Source organism: Centruroides vittatus, unplaced genomic scaffold (genome assembly GCF_030686945.1).
Source record: "Centruroides vittatus isolate TY-2023 unplaced genomic scaffold, ASM3068694v2 contig_738, whole genome shotgun sequence".
Lineage (NCBI taxonomy): Eukaryota > Metazoa > Arthropoda > Arachnida > Scorpiones > Buthidae > Centruroides > Centruroides vittatus.
The window spans coordinates 2,499,412-2,522,214 of NW_027122474.1; the positions used below are offsets into that span (position 1 = coordinate 2,499,412).

A 22,803-nucleotide genomic window follows, 5' to 3' on the forward strand; every position below is an offset into this window, starting at 1 on the left:
ATTCGTTTGACAATGCACAAAATCACTTATTTAAATTGCATGTGAAACTCTGTTTATGTTACCTTTTTTATAAGAGTTACTTCTTGCATTAGATTCCTCACATTTCAGGTAACCTTATCCCATAGGGAATTGGGCCCCAGAACCTTATCATCTTTCAAAGATCTACTCAAAGCATTCTTAGTGTGAATTTGGATTCCATTTTAATGGAAATTACCTTGAAATCTCCTGTAAAACTACGTGCAAATTTTGATATAAAAGACATTTTATGGGCTATTCTAAATTTTCTTTGCTCCCGTTTATCATGAAAACAAACGTTTGTCATAGATATAATGCAAAAATTATTGTTCAGAACTTAATAAATTTTGAATTATTAAATTATAAATATAATAAATATGATCTATTCTAATTTTATTAAGTAATATTCTATAAATAATGTAATTAAAAGTTATAACATTCCTGAGCTATTCAATGTTCCACATCAATTTTAAATAAATCCCTAATTTCTTTACTAAAAAATTAATTATATTTTAAGATATTTTTAAAATTAAGTTTCACAAAAAATTTAAAATAAAACATTCAATCTTTAACATTTATCATATAAAACAAATCTGGATAAATTCTACTAATAAATTGTTTTATAATCAAAACAAACATATTCTAATTTATTATTTGGAAAATAGATTTATTTTACATCTCGAATTTAAAAAGAAATTAAATTAATTCTTTAAACTTTGGCAAATTTTCAACTTTTTAACATTGTCCTAAATAACCCAAAAACGAAGGGGAAAAAAAGAAGTTTTTTTATATAGAACGACTCAATGTAATTGCCTCAATATTGTCTAAATTGAATAATATAAATAGGGGAAAAAAACCTTGAAAAAATAAAAATTAAATTAATAATTAATTAATTATTTTTTCTAAAATATTAATTTTAAAATGTTAATTTTTTTTAAATTAAAAAAATTGTTTTGATATGTGTTACGAAGCGCTGAATTTAAGTTGATTTTACGAGCCTGTCAGAATGTATTCGTGGTCCCTTTAAGAAGTATAGGACTATATATATAAATTAATTTAATAAATATTATATTTTTCTAATGTTAAAAGTTGATTAAAAACATTTTTAAAAAAACAATTGAAAAGAAGCCTTCTTCTCCATTGTTTGTCGCAATATCGATTACCATTCTTGAAAAAGGAAACCACACGAGCAGCATCTACATTTTCAACAATAAAGAATATATATATATATAATCTTATACATAGAATAAATTAATTGAGTGGTGTTACAGTAGAAACTAAAGATGACGTTAAGAAGAGGGAGGAAAAAAGTTAAAAATTGTTCTTTTAATTCTATCGTTTTCGTTTCCTTATTTTGATAAGTCCAAAAGAACAGGTGACGACAGCTGCCTAAAGACACAGAGTATTGATTAGTTTTACTTCTTTTGTTGTGTTTTTGGTGAAGAGAAGCATTGAAACCATTTTTAATATTTGTTAAATTCATCAATAATACTTTTTTTTTAATTTTTTTAACACAAATTTCGTGAGTTTTCCTCTTTTTTTTCTAATAAAGATTTTACGTATAAAGGAAGAACAGAATTAATTTCGAGTGGATTTAATTCAATTAAAGTATTGTATAAAATTTGATCCGCTTAAAATTAAAAATAAAATAAGATTAATCTTTATAATATTAGTGTTTTTTTTTTGTATATTTGATACAAACCTCTTAACATCTGAAATTAGTTTTTTTCCACGGTAAATTACATTAAAAGATCTTTAGTTAAATGGTAACTTTCGAGTAATTCTATCTTCTTAAAATTAAGAAAATTTAATGTTTTAAAAAATTAAAATGTTAGAAATTTATATATTTTACATTATTTAATGCTTAAATTAAAGAGAAAAATTAAACTCTAACTATAGTTTTGTATATAGAAAGTCTGTGGTAATTTGCAAATAATTTCATAAAAATTCAATAATAAATAAAATAAAATATATTAGTAAATTTATACATTCATAAATCTAAAACTTTGTATATCGTATGTAAAATATTGGATCGTGAAACTTTGATGTAACTGTATACTAATATAAATTACATTGCATCACGCAAATTATTATAAAATTTACATACATTTGTTATATACTTTCAGGTTATATCGCTGGAAAGTTTGGAGGACGAAACTTATTTGGAGGTGGAATATTTTGTACAGCTGTACTTACTGTATTAACACCTTTAGCTGCTAGTGTTAATGTTGGATTTGTACTCGCTGTACGAGTAATTGAAGGACTTTTCGAGGTAAATAATCTTAATTTTTCCAAATATATAAAGTTGCTATCAATAATTATATACAAGTAATTATAAATGTAATTTTTTTAAAAAAATTTTAATTAATTTTATATAAATTTAAATGTTTATTTTTTCGGTTTTCTTAATTAAAGTGATGTTTTCCAAATATTAAATTTACATCAAAGTATTTCATATATTTGTTTTATTGATTTATCACTAATTAAAACGAACTTTACACCATTTATCAACTGCTCATTTTTGTATATTTGAAAGTCATTTATACGCCAGACGAATTAATTATCGAAACATGGGTATAGATTAAAAGAAAAATGAAATATTAATCATGATTTTGATGTCATTACTAACTTTTAATGACGACAAAAATATAATCAATATGACTCGTTCTGTCTTTGGTTTACGTTACTTATATAAACAATAAGTTTGATATAACACGATGTGTTTAATCACTTTTCTATTGTATCAGTTATCAATTTCGATATCGTGATTGGCTGTTTTTATTAATGCTCAATTACAGCAATGTAATTGGCTAATTTAATTTGTGCTCAGTTTCACTATCTTTTTCGGCTTCACGATTGGTTAAGCATCATCACATCTCAGTTTCCTTGTGATTGTTTTCTCAATTCAGTACCTATAAATGGTGAGGGATTGCAAAATCGACTAGGTAATGGCCTGGAGCATTCCCAGGAATTCTAAAAGTGGTTAAATTTGGTTCTGGTGAAGCGTAGAAAGCCGAGAAACTATCAAATATAACTCCTTTTTTCCCCTCTAGTCAGAGGAACAACAATTTTGAGGGAAGGCATGAACTGCTCTTTGTGTGAAACTTAGACACTTCGTATCATTAGTGCTTACATTATTCGCTACCCTAGGCAAACGTGAGTTTGCTAGGATCCATTTATATAATGTATAACTCATAACACGTGATACTGGATATTGTATGAAGTCTGGCTGGTGTTGGATTTCAAATACTGGACTAAGAGAGAGTATCTATAAATGTATATTTACCTAAAATACGAAGATGTAATTGCCTAAAACCGCCATTTACTGTTACTGTCATCATTATCGTAGCGATTAATTAAGCTTCATTTATGCTGTTACTGATTTTGATTGGTTAAACTTTATTAATAATCATTCAATCATGATTGGATGAGTTTCGTCAATGCTCAGTTTCAGCAATTTAATTGGCTAAACGTCCATTAAATATGAACTGTTAAATCAAACACCATTTAATAGACACTAATGTGTTATTCCTCATCATTAACTTCTTTCAATACAATTAACGTATCTATTATCTAATTGTCAAACTTAAAATGAAAATAACATGTATATTAATGTATCGATAAGCGATTATACTGTCAAACAATCCGTCTAGCACTGGCTAATTAGTGTATATATTTAATTAATTGCCAATCTATACTTAGGTCTATCTATCTACACATACGTTTATTACGTAGACTATGCTTGCACATTAACACTGATGACGTAGCATTAACGAATTAACTAACACATCATAATGGGTAGGTACTGTATAGTATATATTTATTTTACCAAGCTTAATTAATGTCCTGTTAGTATGCATTAGTTAATTAGTTATTGCTTATATCTAATGTTATATATCAGATGATAAAAATGCATGTATAAGGAAGCTATCAGTAATCACGAGAATGTTTCTGACCTGAAAAAACTTTCGTGGTTAAGTCTTGATGTCTATGAAGTATGTTGTTTCACGTTGTATGTCGATCAATGTGATGTTATGATGAATCGTTTTGTCTGGATTATTGCTCTATCCAGATATTTCATTCTCCAAAATTGCCTCTCTACTTGTACTTCCGTCTGAGATTTCAGAATTGTCCAATATTTTATAGCAATTTTTTACTGTTTATAACGTAAATAACCACTTAAATTTTTATATTATAAACATATAAACAGGCTAACTAGCGTTATATACTCTATTTAACTCGCTGTATAGAGTATAAAATGAAAAAAAAAGTTTTATATGTGGAAGTATAAAAAGCATGTAAAATTATTAATTAATATGTGTTTTTAATATATTGATACTTGGCAACTATCCATTTTAAATTTCACGTACATATCAATCAATATACAGATAAGATGTAGCAGTACAGTAACTGGTTCGATGACGTTAATTTGTATATCAATACCCTGGTAACACCTGAACTAACTTTTACACTTTAGCATTTTTTTCACATTTAAATATTAAATACAAGGCTATTATTATGTTAAACATAGTTAATTAAGTACGAAAGAACTATTATGCAAATTTATGGAAGAGTAAAGAAAGGTTTATTTTTTTATCTTTTCAGGGTGTTACGTTTCCAGCCATGCACGCGATGTGGGGAATTTGGGCACCTCCTTTCGAAAAGACTAAACTCGCTACATCTGCTTGGTCTGGTACTCCATTTTAAATTGCTATTTTATAAAAATTTATTTAATTAAATTACATAATTAAGCATAAAAGTATAAATTATATACCAGTTTCTCTCTTATCACGGTTTGATTTAGTGTCTACACATACATACGTGTATATTAAATGTAATAAATAATAAAATGCAATAAAAATATTCATAAAAATTTCATTTTTCTAAACTTTTCTATTGTCGAATGGTGTTCATATTTATAACTCTTGGTGCCATTTTTCAAATCGGTTGTCAACCAGTTCATTTAATCTCTGAGAAATTCTCATAAATACCAAAATTCTTATGCTGCATTTGAGCAACTTTTCTTCGTCTTCTGATAATTCATAATGATTTTCAACTTCCTCCTTCACATCATATCGAATTTATGATGTCTCTTGGGATCTTTTTTACATGACATTTATATACTTTTCTTTATCAGGTAGTTAGCTTTACCCTCCTTCTTTTCCTCTTCCTCCTCCTACAACTACTACTATTATTATTATAGCTATAAAATTGGAAACAATTCACTGTCATCATCAATAAAAAATGTAATGGAATTTTATATTTTTATTGATTAAGTGATACTAAATACACGTCTTAAGAGATGCTTCCAATCAGAATAATATTTATTTATTTATTTAAAATACGAAGAAAGCTTAGTAAGGTCTGTATAGAAGTGAAGATTTTTTAAGTCGTTTGTCATTAACTACCCGTAAAATAATTCGAAATTTATTAAGCACTTTCAACTTTTACTCTACTCTTTCTTTACTTTTTTCTTTGGCTATAAATGCTTTTAAGTGAAGACATTACTGAAATTCCTAGAGGTTCTTTACATCTCGTGTAATTTTGAACATTATCTCACACTCCAAAAACGGGCTATTAAACTGTGTTACTCTTCAACCATAAACACTATGAATTGTGTAAGATAAAACAATGACGTTTGGGACTAGAATTTAGTTATGAACGAATAATTTTATTCTATTAAAGAGTCGATACTAAGCAGTTTTAACAATAACATCATTGCTCTTTTGTTATTAGGTACTTTTATAGGAACGGTGGTAGCGATGCCATTATCTGGTTTGCTTGCACAACACGTCAGTTGGCAATCTATCTTCTATTGTTTCGGTGAGTATTATATTCGAGAATATACCCGCGAGAGGAAATAGTCTAATCTCTTACAGAAGTGTTGTTCCTATATCAATTCCAACCCCTAGAGTTTTAACGGAACTCATCAAAATTTAGATTATTTTGAACGTTATCTATTCTATATATATATCGTATATCGGCGTTACACTCTTGTCGGATCTCAATTTATTGTTACGATACATTTAATGAATTATATATATACCTTATACTACAATATTTATACGGATATAACGGATAAAATTGGAAATTTACAGATAAATCGAGCGTGTTTACGTGATTTCCCTCTCGTCTCTCGTTAAGTTACGCTTTACAAAAGACGTTCATTCGAGTTGTACGAGTGATGTGATGTTTTTTGAATTATAAACGTCATCAAATACGAATTTCAACGGATGTTGCGTACTAGAACTGATCCTTTCTTTACGGTCCAATATAATACGGTCTGACACACAATCAATCATTACCTCCCTTTTATTACCGTGCAGAGACTTTTATCGACGAGATGAGTCCTTACTTCTAGAACTGAGCAGAAAAAATATTTAATTTTTTCTTTTATTTCCGAATTATGAACATTGTGACAAATTTTATTTCTATTTTCTAGGTTCTGTAGCTATTTTATGGTCGCTGGCTTGGTTCTATCTGATTCGTGATAGCCCAGAAAAACATGAAACTATCACCTCTACCGAATTAGATTATATACATTCTACTATAGGAATTCAATTAGAAAATACCAAGGTGAGATATTTTTTGACAAATTAAATGCACTAAAATACTACCAAAACACTTATACATGTTGTTTGTACTGTTTAAGCCCAAAGTTCTAAGTTTAAGACCTAAAACTTAAACTCAAAGTTCTATACTTGGCTATATCTAGTTGTATGAAAGAATTTTGTTTATTTATTTCTTATTCTTTTTTTTTTAATTTTAGAATTTGTCTACTCCGTGGACACGCATCATTACTTCTCTACCCGTTTGTGCTATAGTTTTAGCACACTTCAGTGAAAATTGGGGTTTTTATACCATGATTACCGAGCTTCCAACATACTTGAAAGATGCACTGAATTACGATTTAGATAAAGTGAGTAGATAAGTCGAATGTAATCTTTAGTTAAAGAGAAAATTTAAAAAATAAAAATAATAATAATGAATGAATCGTGATTAAAATTTTGATTAAAAACGAAGGGAACTAAAATAATAAATAAATAATAAATTCTGTTGCCTATATCTATATTGTTTATACAGGATAAGCAGGACTTATGAGCAAATGTTTTAAACTATGAGCATATTTAACATAAAGGCTATCAATCAGCTTATTTTACATGAATTTTGATTCATGTAGAATAACATAATTAACATTTTACATGAGCATACTTTTAGGAATATTCCTTTAATTACTCACCAATAATGAACTTACTTTACATGAAAGTTCTCAATAAGCTTTATAAGGATGTGTCAAAGATTGTTTTACAAGGATGCTGTACTATATGAATTTACTTAATTTTCTATTTAATAAAAAGAAAATTTTATATATAGCAGATGATAAAATTAAAACGTAAATAGTTCTAGAAGTAAACTTCATATTTTACAATAAATATAACAAGTAAATATTTAATAATATAAGCAATATTATAAAAAATGAATACAGTTACTACCAAACAAGTATATTAAATAATATGAATAAATAAATTTGATAGGTACAAATTTATGTTACACAAAATATCAAATTTCATGTCTCAAACAATAAGAAATTGTAGACATTTAAAGAGCAAGTTCTAAATGATAAGTAGTGTCGATGACACTTTTACTTCTATGAAATTTTCACAATTTTCTTTTCTTTTTGGCATGGATAAAAAAAAAAAATAAATAAAAGTATACGATTTCTAAGCAGAGAATTGTTTTTTTTAACTCTCATTGCTTCAATATACATTTTTTTTTGTTCTTTTTTTTTAAATCGAATTAAGTTTGTACTCCAAGGAATTAACATTTTAAATTCGAGTAAAGTTTAGTCAAAGCTTTTAGGGTAATATTTGGAAATCGAATGTAAATTTATTACTTTCTAAATGAAAATGCAAATATTCAAGTTCTAACAATCACACAGAGAAAAGATCAAGGGGGATTTTTTTTGACATTTCTGACAGGTGGTTTTTCAAACGAAAACATAAATAAATTTATCTCTAAGTTAGAAAAAAAATATTATATATATACATATACATATTCCTAATTTAAAAACTATTGATTTTGCTTTACACAAATGCAGATTTATATATATATTATATATATATATATATATATATATATACATATTTTCTAGATTGAACAGGTTCTTAATTTGCTTTTCTATCTGAAATATCTCATTTATATTTATTTAAATGTCTTTGTTGTGGATGCAAACAACCTCAACACACACAAGTATAGATACATACAAAAATTGTGGGGAGAAAAAGGGGAATAAAGTTAATATTAAAGCATTGATTGAACTTCTTTGATCTTTTCTTTTCTCTGTTAATTATCATTCAACATCATCAAAAGCCTTAATGGCTCCTTTTCTAACAAATGCCAAAATGCTGCTCCTATTTTTTTTTTTTTTCGTTCTTCCTCCCTCCCTCCCTTTAGTTTGGCAACAATTCAATTTTTATGTTTGTTCCTCTGATCGAAATTCGATAAATTATCATTATTATCCATTAAAACGGAATTTTAATATCAATAAAATAAGAAAAAACAACAAAAAAAAAATTCCACTTCTAAATATAAAAGAGAAAGAGAAATGCATTTTTGTAAATTGTTCTTCCTTGATTAGGTATGAAGTAATTACGTTAACACAACGCAATTTAATTTTACTATTTTTTTAATTTTAATTTTATTTATTTATAGGCATTATTAGTGGCAAATAAATTTTATTTTTATAAATATATATATATATATTCCAAATGAATAAAATTAAAATATATTTTAATATTTCATAAATTTCAAGTATGCAATTGTAGAAGAATTTTAATTAAATTTTGAATATTTAATTAATTTAATTGAATTTTTTTATTAATTATCTTTTAATTTATATTAAACTTTTTTTTATAGTAAACATAGTTATTTAATGTATTATTTCATTAAAGGAATGTGTTCCTGGGGATGGAAATATGTCAATTTTCAATAGAACAAATTATATTTTAGAAGGAAATAATTATTTTAAAAAAGTTTGTAATAAATATTTTAATACTTTAATTATAATATTAAATCTCTTCTTTTAATATTAGAGATTTTCATGCATTTAAATTATTTTAAAATATGTAGTTTTTATTTTTATTTTTTAAATGTCTTTATGTGTTCTAAACAACCCTGAAATACTTCTTAATGCCCTATAAAAATGGAACCACTCCAAAAATGTTAAAAATTACTAAACAAATATATATTAAAATTTTTTAAATTAAATATAACTTAAGAATTACACTATTTTAATTATAGAAAATAATTTTTAAAAAAGTCAAAAATTTCGTTTAAAGTCACTAATGACAACTGATGTTATAGCCTATAGTTTTTGTGATTTAGAAGAGGAAAAAGTAGAAAAATTAATCATAAAATTTGGAAGAATAAGTTGTGTTTGCACTGATTTCTTCAAACAACCAAAAGAAAACATTTTCTATATTAACGGTTGGTTGTCACAAGACGATTTTCGATCTCCTCTCAACAAGAAAGATAGCAAAGAACCGTTGATTATTGAAAGACGTATTATTTCGCCATGGCCAGACACAATTTTGTTTTCTTCTTTATCCTATTTTGAAAATCGAAACTTTTATCAACGACTTGCCAACTTACCATTAATCTTATTTTTTCACTCTTTATATATATATATATATCAATACGTTTTTCTAAGGTTGTTTCTATATAATCAATATCGGAGGACAATTTTGCGCTTGAGGTATGTGACACATTTTATTCGAAAATTTCTTTTCTTATACAAAATAAATAGAATTTTTTCAAATTGTTTTATCTTTTTTTTTCCTTTATATCATATATTATTTTCACTTAAGAAATTGTTTTACAATGTTGAATTCGTCACTGCATTTACCAAAAAAAGTGCGCATCTTACGTAGACTCTACTATAGAAATTTTATTTTTAAAATGCTTTCTATTGTAAAAATATACGGTTTTAATAGAATTTTAAGTGTTTTTAATGATAAATAATTGATTTTATTACTGCTTATTACTTCCAGCTACTCGAATTAATAATTATATATACGTATATTTAAGTACTTGTATGTGCGGGTTATATAATGAGTCTTGCAAGTGGTATCGATGAAATTTTGAGGAATTAACATGTCAAATGAATAGAACACGAACGTGTATTACATAACAGTAAAGAGTGATTGTATCAACAAAGTTATAAACCGTATCAAAATTTAGTTTGATAGCAAACGAGCCGTATAGAAAATGTGCAAATGAGCTAACAAAGTCATTGAGTGAAACCATGTATATAACTGTATAATAACAAGGTTTGTAATTTAGAAAATATATTATAAACTTGGAAGCTTGAGCAGTAAATTTGTAAACATATTTACGTATGCTCGTTTAGTTACGATGATTTAATAGAGCTTAGAATCTATGCAAAGAGCAATTTGTTAAAGAGTGCATGGCAATTTCTGGATACTTTTGTAACTTATACTAACGATCACATATGTTATATAAATTTAATTATCATGATAATGGAACTGTTTCCTTGTGCATTAACGTTAAAATGTATCGATTCGCTTACATAGATAGTGGGTTTACATGCAATTCTCGTAAAGTCTAAGTTGTGTATGGCTATCAGCTTGCCAACCTCTTCTCCTATACAGATAACAGAGTAGGTTATTTTCCACCACTCAAAAAAATGTATTAATTTTAGATTTTTCTTAATTAATTTAAAATTATTTAGTAGAATATTACAAAAATTTCCATTAATTCAGTTTCGAAAGCAAAATAATCTGGTAGATCAATAAAATAAGTAAGTCGAAAGTACATAGTGTGTGTCATTAATAGTAGCAAATTGGGCTAAATATGTTCTTTACTAAGAAAAAAAAATGAATTTTTTAATACTTAATTCACAAAAGTACACATTTTTAATCATTCTATTCAGAAAAAAAGATACCTTTTTTGGTATATTAACAATAAAATTACACAATACACTTACCCAACTTTATCAAAAAATTTAATAGGAAAGTCTACAAAAAAAAAGTTTCCTGATAATATAACTTTAGTAATAAACAATTTAAAAAATTTAATATTTTTTTAATATAGAAACATTTAAAAAAATCTATTTTATAGTATAACATAATTTATTACAGAGAAGACAGCTCTTGTATAGAGTTAGTAACAATGAATGGCTATATAGTTACAAATGCTTTTTGTGAGAAGTTCTTGAATATCACAACTCGATAAAAATTTATACAGAAAATCAATATACGTTACAATGCAAGGAGACTTGGAGGGACACGAAGCTTTACTATGAACGACTCAGATCGTTAAACAATAGAATCCTTTGGATGAGGAGAAAAATCTTGTTTCTCTTGTATATCTCCAGAATATTTTACCTCAGAATTTCTGTTAAAATGTTAAAAAAATAAATCAAATTCTCTCCTATAACGTATTTAGAGTAAGTTTACATTTATTTAAAAATAAAAAAAATTGATTTAAAGGTTAAAAAGGTAAATTTATTTAAGTACTAAATGTACAGGAAGAGTTTAAATTATTTTTAAAAACTTTAATAAATGAAATTTATTTATTTATTATTTTTATTGATTTTTCTGTTAAATTTTATATTACATTTCTATTCGATTTATTTTTTAAAAATTTATTACGTAAAAATTCTTTAAAATTAAAAATAAATGAAAATATATTTTAAGTATAAAAAGTAAAAATTAATGAAGATAAATTATATTTAAAAATAATTATAATTATCATTAGTAATTTAAATAATATTTAAGCTTTATTAAACTTTAAAAAAATTAAAAACATTTTACATAAAATGAATGAGTGAATGTAAATAAACATTAAATAAACTTAATAACGAAATTTATAAAATTTAAATAAAAAAAAAAATAATAAAAAATATATATTAATAATTTAATAAATGTTATTATTTTTATATTTTTCTCATTTAGAATAAATTGCTATAATTATTTTAAAACCAATTTATCATCATCATCATCATCATGCAAGAAGCGCTAAAGACCTAAAACAGAATTATTTATGATAATGTTGAGGATGTTGGAAATGCTAGGATAAATTATGGAAACGTTTATTTTAAAATTAGCATCATCATCATCATCTCCTCTCTCGCTCTTCCTCCTCATTATCATAAAATTGATGATAATGATGAGGAAGAGGAGAAGCGAGAAGATGGTGATGATGATGTTGAGGAAGTAGAAGTGAAAGAGTTAATTTTAATTTAAAAATGTTCAATTTTTGCCATTTATTTTGCAAAAATTCAAAACCTTTTTATCATAATTACTTGCAAAATCTTTTTAAAAAACGAAAAGTTGCAAAATGTAAAAATTTATCTAAAAAATTCTACAATAATTTTAGAAAATTTAAATTTTTCTCTCGCTCCTCCTCCTCCTCCTCCTCCTCCTCATCATCATCATCATCAATGACGATGAGTAGGAAGAGCGAGAGAAAAGGAGGAAGAGAAGATGGAAGATGTTCAGATATGTGTATAGATTGAACTTCCTTCTCCTTTGTGTTCCGGGATATGATGATATTAATAAATTGGCTTTAAAACAGATTACCAATTTAAATTTTTATTTTAAAAAAAGTTATAGTACTTTATCCTCGACGTAAAATATATATTATTTAAAAAATATTTTTCAGTCTGGATTAATTGCGGCAATTCCCTACATGGTCATATCCATTACAGTTGCATGTGGAGGACAAATAGCGGATTATATATGCAAGAGAGGATTACTCAACACTACAAATGTTAGAAAGTTGTTTACTTGTTCAGGTATACACCAAAAAAAAAAACGCTTCCTTTCGATCTCAATTTTGACATTTATTTCCTCTTTCTAAATTTATAATCCACGTTATTATTGAGTGAAATTTATATTATTGTTTGTATGATAAGAATTTTATCACGTTTTCAGCATTTTTGTCTCAGGCAATCTTCATGTCTGCTGCTGCATCTACTAACGAATCAACAGCAGCTATCATATTTATTATATGTGCCGTTGGTTTGGGTGGTTTTGCAAGTTCCGGTTACTCAGTCAACCATTTGGATATTGCACCACAGGTAAAATATAATTATAATTGTGTTATTAAGCTTTGTTTTTTTAAGAATTTGCAAGCTCAAGTACTTGGAAATGTTATAGCAAAGCTTTGCCTTACAGCAAAACTTTGCTGTAACATTTGCTGTAACATTGCTGTAAAAAAGAAAAAAATCTGGAATTTTTACAAAGTTTTATTTACATACTTTTATTAAAATTAATTTTTTATTAATTTTTTAAAAAATTTAATCCTTCTCTCCGTCATCATTATCATACATGATGAGGAGAAGGAGAGGAGATGAGAGAAAAGGAAGATGTAGAACTGAAAGATTTAATTTTAATTTAGAAATTTTTCAATTTTTTCCGGAAAAATTACAATTTTTTTTTTAAGAAAATAAGAAAAAATATTGCAAAATACTTTATTCTAAAATTTTTGAAATAATTTGTAATTTTTTTTAAATTTAAAATATAAAAAAATATAAAAAATATTAAAAAATTATGCAATTTTTTTATTATGAATTTTGTAAAATTAAAAATTTTTATTTATGATGATGATGATGATGATAATAATACTTATTATAATTTTTATAAAACTTAAAAGTGATAAAAATAGATTTATTATTTAATTATGCAAATAAAAATAATTTCATCACTCCTTTAATCATTTCGAAAATATATGTAAATTCTTGTAAATTTATTATTATTAGCAGGGATAATTAAATTTATATTTCATTTAATTTCTATTAATTTTAATTTTATATTAATTAACAAAATTATAATGTTAGAAAACGTATTTTTTTTAGAAATAAATAAATAAATAAATAACTATTTTTTTTTAATGGAAGAAATGATGATAAAACAATTTTAATTCGCTCATTTAAATGTATTTTATCGAAAATACTATAAAATAAATAAATTATTTAAGTTAAAAAGATACAAAATAAACTCATTTTTAATTCTATAATCCTTTATTTTATTTTTTAAAATTTTTATGTAAGAAATTCGATTTTTCCTTACCTGTTTTTTCTTCCTTACTTATTTGATTAAAAATACTTAAAGTTTAAGAAAGAATTTCTATACTTTAACATGAATTTTTCGATGATTTAACAGTCGATTTTTTAATGAAAATATTAAAAAATTCTCTGGAAATTTTTATATATATTTAAGTAAACTTAACTTGACGTCGTCTAATCGATTAAAGGTCATTGATGTATCAAATATAAATTGATCGAGGTTGTTGCTTAGTCGTGTTGCATGCAAGAAAGAATTGTAAGAGAAAAGATTGATGCTATCATTTATATCGACGATGGGTGTCGTAATTTAGGCATTAATTATTAAACAATTCATTAAAATAAATGTAACTTTAATGAAAATTCTAATTAGCGAACTCTCTTCTTTTAGCATAAAAAACAGTCTTTCGACTAAAGTTTTGACTTAAAATGCATTTAAATAATTTCCCTGGACTAGAAATTGTGATTTTTCTCAGTGCTAAATTAAGAAAAATGCAACGAAAAATTGACTTATTTCGTCACTCTAATGAAATTTTTATATTGTTAATTTTATATTTATATATATATAATTTAATATCCGGGTCAGTAGGTCAAAAGGTCAAATTATTATAATATATTCTAAGCAATAAAATAATAATGATTGTTTTTATGTGACGAAATAGTAAAATTTTTAAGAATATTTATTTTAATATTAAATTTTATTAATTTTTTTCTAATATATATAAAATGAATAATTTCAATTCGTGTTATATATTACAAGCAGAAGAGAATTTTAATTCGAATCTTTAATCCGTTCGCTTGTCTGTCTGTTATTCTATTTACGTTTAATAATCTTAATAAAAGTATTATTAATCCTGTTTTTTTTTTTAAATAAATAATGAAAAATTTTCTCTATTTCCTTTACAAATTCTATATCTTTTTAAAATAATTTATACAATTTTTTAATTATAAAATATTTAAATTTTTGTACTAAATTAATTTAATTTATTCTTCCTAATGTATTTCACATAAATGATTAGATTTTTATTCATGCCTCAGCAAAAGAGAATTTTAATATAAAGCTTTGATCTATTCGTCAGTCTGTCTGTCATTCTATATATTTTCAAAAAAATCAATTTTTTTTTTCTTTCTTTCTTTTAAATTTGATGAAACAGGATTTAACTTCTTTATGAATCTTCTTTTAAATAAAACTTATATATAATAATTTACTTTATATATATATATATATATATACAGTTTTGTTTTTAATCTTAGAATATTTTTAGATTTCAACTCTGATTAAATCTCCAATCCAACAAAGCAGCCTTAGAAATGAACGTTTACTAAACAGCATTCGAAAAAGCTTGATTTCATCACGTGAATCAACTTCCAACGAAAGCAATTTACAGTATTTTGAACTTACTTTCCAACACAATTATATATATATATATAGTTTACTTGTATATCAATAGATTGGTTGAGCGGATAAGTTTACAAACTTCTCTAAAGTTAGAATTGTTATAACTTGTAGTATAAATTTAATTATAGATTTAGGTTAAATCAAAGTGTATATATATACAGGCTATACTTAAATTAATATAATTTCTGTGGCCCATTATCTAAACATTTATAACTATAATACGAATTATGAATACATTTTAATAATTTGTGCTTAATTTTAAGAGTTAAATATATTAAAATTAATCATTTATTTAATATTTTTTTTAAAATAATTACAATTATATAGCCTTTATTTTTTGAAACTTATTAAAATAATTTAATATATTAATGTTGATTTTTAACAAAACTTCACAGAATTTACATATTAAATTTTAAAAAAATATCATTTAAAAGTGACTTAAGTAATTTAAAACTTCATTATAAATATTTTAAAAGTTTATCAGAATAAATAAATATTTAAACAATTTAATGATAATTGCATAATCATTTATTTAGAAATTTAATAATTATTTAAAATTTTGGAAACTATAAATTAATTCAATTTTAATAATCATTTCCATTACGAGAATAAGTAAACACGTAACGTTTGATTTGTCGATTATGTTGATAACAGAACATAGATTTCTGACAATATGTCAGCCTATGAGATATTTTGTTTATCGGACAGACAAACGAACGAACAAACAAAAACAGGTAGACAACATAGAAAGATGAGCACGCAGATGGATAAACAGCATGATGTATTTATAAAATAAAGGAAAGAATTGTATATTTTTTTAGAAAATAATCTCTTGTAATAATGGGCTTTGTAAGATAATTTTATTTCCATATCGATCAAGTATCATTCTACCAATTTGTTGCACGTAAAATGTAAGAATTTATTGCAAAAATAATCATTTATTTTTACGAATTTTTGCATTTATATAATAAATACTTTGTATATTAATTATTTTAATATAATTAATATAATATTTATTTATATAAAATGGAAATTTTCCGTGTTAAAAAGCGTAACCTCCTATTAAAACTACGCTTAGTTCTGCTACTTATTTCATTTATTTTTAAAATATAAATTAAGGAAAAATGCATTAATTAAAATATTTCAACATAAAGAATTTTAGAAAGTATTTTAAATGTTTTAACACGAGTAAAAATTATGAAAATATGTTTTTGTTTTTATGATGGTTAAATGCACAAGTTCCATCTACTAGAGACAAATAACTTGTTTGAATGGAATGTTTGCAACAATAACTTTCTGTCAAATCTGTCAGAAGATGTTTAGGATAACTTTAACAACAAGATACTATCTGTAGCATTACATTTTGTAGAAGAGCTCTTTAGCTTGACTAAACGGATTCGACTACATAACAAATCTACACTATAATGTTGTGCAGTTTCATTTCAACTTTGGAATTCCTTCAAAGATGAAACTTGTCTGCAAATTCGTCTTTCTAAAAGTTCTATTTAGAAAGTGAAATACCTGGAGTCAGCATTTAAGCTTTTCAATCTTATCTAAAATTGCATAGAAAGATTTGTTACCCCTATTACTCACTTCTTATTATCTTCTCGTCTATCAATCTCTTATAATAAATTATCATTCGTATTTCCTGGATAACAAATCGATATGAATAAATGGATATCTCTATGTAACGAATATTTAGTAATATAAAATGCCATAATTTTTTTGATTTTAAAATATCAAATTCATAAGAATGTCTCAAGAATTTGTTCTTATGTATTATAGCATTTATACGTATAAATGCTAGAAATATATAAAGACAATTCTTGCAATATAGGGGCAGATTCTAGCATAAATAGGAGCAAATTCTAGAAAATATTTAGGGATAAAGTTTAGAAAATGTTTTTTTAAATAAAATTTATACTTATATAGAGTATTTTATCGAAAGAAATTTTATTTTATTTAAAGTTTTATACATTTTGTTTTTTATTTTATGTAAAAGATAAATTCAGGAAATTTTATTTTGCGTAAAGTTTTATGTAATTTTAAGTTTATACGTAGAGTAAATACAATAAAATCCATAAGTTTAGAATTCAAAGAGATTCTTCAAGATTTTCCTCACGAGAAATAAAAAAATGCGTGAAAATTTGTTTATTAAATATATAAAATGCAATAAATTTCATACAGCGGCGAGAAAAATTTTATACATGATATAATATTTCACTGTGACGAACCTAATATTGTCAGTAACAAGAAGCTTCGAGAATATATCATTATCCAAATAATAAATATGGTTATAAAACATGTAAAAATATTAATGATTTATTTAAATAAATATATTCTTATCATTTTTGGTTTCCAAAAAATTGAATTGTCACCTTTTTATTTATAAAAAATAAAATACCAACAATGCAATAAAAAAAATTACATAAAATATCAATAAATTCTAATACAGTATAGATAAAACACTAAAATCTGTATATATTTTTTAAAAATTTCGAACATTACAATAACTCTACTGTATGTCACAAGGTCCTCGAAATATTTGTTTACAGCTTATTCAAAGTGCATTCATTAAGAGAAAAATTTAACTCCGATTTTTAATATATTTACAGCCCTAATAACGTAAGTGGTTCGGGCCCTCTTCTACAGAATAATACATTAAGTTGTTGGTATATCGTCAATACAATCAGTTAATATTTTTGCCATGAAGAATGACGAATTACAAACGAGTTCAAGATTTATTTAAGAATCAAGAAAAATTGTTACGCGGGTATGAAGTATATATTCAAGAACACTCGATAATTTTTCTACAAATAAAATAAAAAAAAGAACTACCTTACCACGATGACAAGTAAGAGATAGTTTATTAATTCATGTATCCAACACCGATCGTCCATCACTCATATAATCAATCATAACTGAAACATTGAGAAGATATTCGGATTTTTATATGAAATATGTAGCATATTACACGTCCCTGTCAAGTAGTTGGCATTTTTCTAAAATATGATTTCATATCTCTATTCACATAATAAGAAAGAAAAAAATTTCTAAGATAAATACAATATATTCTATGCTAAATAATGGATAAAACAATTTTTGAAACTAAATAAGATTTTTGTGTGTTTTTTTAAATAGATAGGAACCGAATATACTTCAGTAAAATGTGAAGTTAGTAAACAGCCGTATATGCAGATAGTTTATATATATATATATATTTTTTTTTTATTATAGTAAACGTGCGTGAGTTATTTTGAAACTGCTGCTGCATAGTCTACAAGCTATAAAATGCGTGTGAGAAATGGTGTTACTATAAATTGCATTGAGTTAATACGGCATTTTGAACACTCCCGTTTCTATAAAAGATCGTAAACTTTCCTACTAGCTTTGATTTTTTTTAATATATCTTTATAAATAACATAAACATAGAAGTTATCGTCTCGTAATGGAAAATTATCATCTCTCTTTTTTTTTAACCTTTTATCATTTGAACGATTTCGTGTTGTCACGTCTTACACCTTCTGAGAATTTTAATTTTCTGTTTAAAAAATTGCGGAAATGTTCGTTCGATAGTTGAAAATCTTTCATTTTTTTTTTTTAATCTCCACTCCCTAGAAAATTAATTTCAAACTGATATAATTATATAGCCGAAGAGTTTACTCCGTTATTTGTTAAACAGTAAGAAATTATTCAGAATGACGTTTACATTTGTCATTTGTGCGATTCTATTCGATATTATAGAACTTAGGCTAATTCTTTAGACAAACAGTTTCGTGTCTAGTTTCTTATAAAGTATTTAGATTGTCATTTGTTTGTCGTTAATAATTTCAAAAGACACGTAATATCGTTTCACGCCATCGCACTCAATTCCATAATAATTAAACTTTACTTTTATAGAGTCCATTTCATATCTTTATTTTCACACTAGTTACTTTATATCTTTAGTTTTGTATTAATTACTTTCGTTCTAACAATTACGCACCTTTACTTTCATTCTATTACACAACTTTATGATACGTGAAAATATTGTATAATTTTAAAAAGTTTAATAGAAAATATTTTAATATTTATTTTTATATTAAAACTCTTCATTTATATAGCAACATTCAATAAAATTAATGATAATTTTATTAAGTTACAAAAGTACAAAGACCCCAAGTGAAAGAAATTAAATGGAATTGTTCATAACAGAAAATTACATTAAATTATATAGAATATAATTGAATGTAATTACGTAGAATATGAATATATTGAATTAAAGAAGAAAAAATATATATATATTCTCTAATGACTTTAAAATTGATCGTATCTTCGATGATAAACATTTCATAATTGTTCTATTCAAGATTTAACTCGATAAAAATATAAATTTTATTTATTTCTTTTATTTTTTTAAATTCTATATAATTATATAAAATATTAATTTATAATAATTATAATTTTATTTTATATATTTATATATAAAAATATTTTTTTATCTGTATGTATATCAGTTGAATCTTCCTCTCCCAACAATGGCCACCTCTAAATAGCGGCCATTTTTGGAACAAAAATGTATACAAAATAACCTTGTTTGAAGGTTATTTTGTATACATTCGAACAGCTGTCTTTATATATATATATATTTTAAAAATTTCTATTGTATTTTTCCACTTGTAAATTTCATAAAATAAATTTTGAATTTTATGTAGTCTAAATCATTTTTTTATTTTTGAGAAATTATCATTTTTTTTATCTGTCAAACCTGTGAAAAACGACCACTGACAAGTACATAAAAATGACCGTTGTTTGGAGGTTATTTTGTATGCACGAGAGATTGCTTTAATTGTAGGTTCGACTGTATTTTACTTGAAATTGTTTTAAAAAAAAGCATTTAATAATTTTCTTACATAAATTTTTTGGTCAAGTCATTTTAAAAAAGACGAGATCGTTTAAAAAATAATAAATTGTCTTTCATGATTGGTTGGAGACAGAATTACGTACACTAATGGGCGTGGCCATCAAAAATGTGATTTGTCGAAGAGGGTTTTGACGAATTATTACGTCTTTCTTATTCCACTAATCGTAATAATTGTAAATTTCTTATTTTTAATCAATCAGCAAAAACGACAGAAATAGTTCTTAAGAAAACTTCTTATATATAATGTCCTTTATTTTTTAAAATGAAGTTAAACTAACGTTTAAAAATTTATAGTGTTTTAATGGGTGTACTGTTTATTATTGATTTTTTTTTTAAAGAAAATAAAACTCGTTAAATACAAATTAAACGTGTTGCATGATTGTAATTAATAATTAATTTTTTAATGCTATACAAACAAGGAATAAAAAATTTATTTACTTTCATATATTTTTTACGCGTTCAAATTCTTATACTCAATTATATGATATAAAAATTTCATTACTTTTAATAAGAAAAAAAAATTAAATTTATAATTTTTTTTCTTCAATTATCATTTCAGTTTGCAGGTGTACTGATGGGTATATCAAATTGTATTGCTACAATACCAGGAATAGTAAGCCCAACAATAACAGGACAGATAACAACACAAAAAGTAAAATACTTTCTATAATAATTTTTAATTAATAAAAATAAGGTTTTATGAAATGAAAATCCAAAGAAATATACACAATAAAATCTAATTTTTAGACACAAGAAGAATGGAAGACTGTGTTTTTTATAGCAGCTGGGATCTATTTTGTTGGAGCTATCTTTTATGGTCTATTTGCTTCAGGAGAGAAGCAAAATTGGTCTTCTATACCAAGTGCTTACTCACCTGTCAAAGAATCTAAATCTTCAGAAGATATACCTTTCAAAAAATAAACAAATTCTCATCTATATTTCTCTCTACATATTTATTATTATTATTATTATTATTATTTTTAAAGATATAAACATATCAAAAATTAAATTAAATGTATACCTCTTAATTTAAGAAAAAATATATATATCTATATCTATATTTATTACAAGAAAATTTTGATAAAATGCTTAAATTGTATGCAAGATTTATATAATAATAAAGGAGGGATGGTTTTAAAAATAAAAGGGGATAATGCAAGATAAATAATTCTATTTTGGAAAACAATTTTTAAATTCATATATAGGGAAATTTTGATAATATTCTTAAAGGTTAAATTGTATAGAAAGTCCATAACAATAGGGGGGATGCTTTAAAGAGATGAATAAATAAAGAGGGACGGGGAAAGTATTGGATAAATATTTCTATTTTAGAAAACAATTTATGTAAAACAATTTTTAAAAATAACATTTGCAATGTAAACAATTTAAATAAAGTATATTTTTCATATTTTTTAAAATCAACTTTGACAGTATTCAACTTGATTTGATATCGATGTATATATATGGCACTCGTTTTTTATTCTTTATTATAACACTCTGTGGAATATATATATATATATATATATGTTTTTTTATTTTATTTTATTTTTTTATATACTTCTATTGTATTCTGAATGATGTCAAGAATCGATTTTTGACCAAACAAAATTTTATTTTATATTATTTATTTTATTTTATTTATTTTTTTTTCTATTAAATATTTGCTTTCATGATTGACAATATATATCTTATATGATATATATATATATTATATTTTTTCTATAAAATAATATTTTATAAATTTATTATTTATTATTTTTTTTAAATTTAAATTTATTTTTGAATGACATTTTTAAATATTAATCCATTTATCTTTTATTATATTAAATTTTCTATTATTTTTTTGTATTAAAATAATATAAAAATGTTTACATATATATATATATATATATATAAACATTCGAACCTCCAATAACGGCCACCTCCCAACAACGACCACTCCCCAAACAGCGCTATTTTTTCAGGAGTTTTTTTTATTTTTGAACAAAAATACATATAAAATAATCCCCAAACAACGGCCATTTTTTTATGTTTCCATCAGTGTCCGTTATTCAGAAGTTTGACTGTGTGTGTATATATATATATTGATTTTTGTGTTTTTAAATATATAAATCTATCAAAAATATACTTTAATTGTCATTAGTAATATTTAATATTGTAAAATGATGATTTTTTTATTGAAATTTTACAAGAAAATTTCAATTTCGTAAATTAATTATAATTAAATTATTTAAAACTACAGTAAAACCTATGTAAACCGGAATCGCATTAAACTGAATTTTTTTTTCTGTTTTGGCAGGTTTGTTTTATTCGGGTTCCGTTTTAGACAGGTTTTACTATATAAAAATGGGAACCAAATTAAATTAAAATAGTCTTAATTTAATTTTTTTAGTATGTTTT

General features: G+C 24.3%; 1 protein-coding gene across 4 annotated transcripts in view; it reads left to right on the forward strand.

Moving 5' to 3' along the window:
* LOC136980999 (sialin-like) overlaps positions 1 to 21,662 on the forward strand; it is a 45,208-nt gene extending 23,546 nt beyond the window's left edge. For all 4 annotated transcript variants that reach the window (XM_067277218.1, XM_067277217.1, XM_067277220.1 and 1 more), the window contains exons 5-13: positions 2,142 to 2,287; positions 4,621 to 4,708; positions 5,752 to 5,838; positions 6,458 to 6,591; positions 6,785 to 6,934; positions 12,700 to 12,832; positions 12,972 to 13,117; positions 20,963 to 21,055; positions 21,151 to 21,662. In XM_067277218.1, coding sequence (XP_067133319.1) covers positions 2,142 to 2,287; positions 4,621 to 4,708; positions 5,752 to 5,838; positions 6,458 to 6,591; positions 6,785 to 6,934; positions 12,700 to 12,832; positions 12,972 to 13,117; positions 20,963 to 21,055; positions 21,151 to 21,324 — 1,151 coding nt within the window. In that variant the 3' untranslated portion in view covers positions 21,325 to 21,662. The remainder of the gene's footprint in view (positions 1 to 2,141; positions 2,288 to 4,620; positions 4,709 to 5,751; positions 5,839 to 6,457; positions 6,592 to 6,784; positions 6,935 to 12,699; positions 12,833 to 12,971; positions 13,118 to 20,962; positions 21,056 to 21,150) is intronic.
* The last annotated feature ends 1,141 nt before the right edge of the window (positions 21,663 to 22,803 follow it).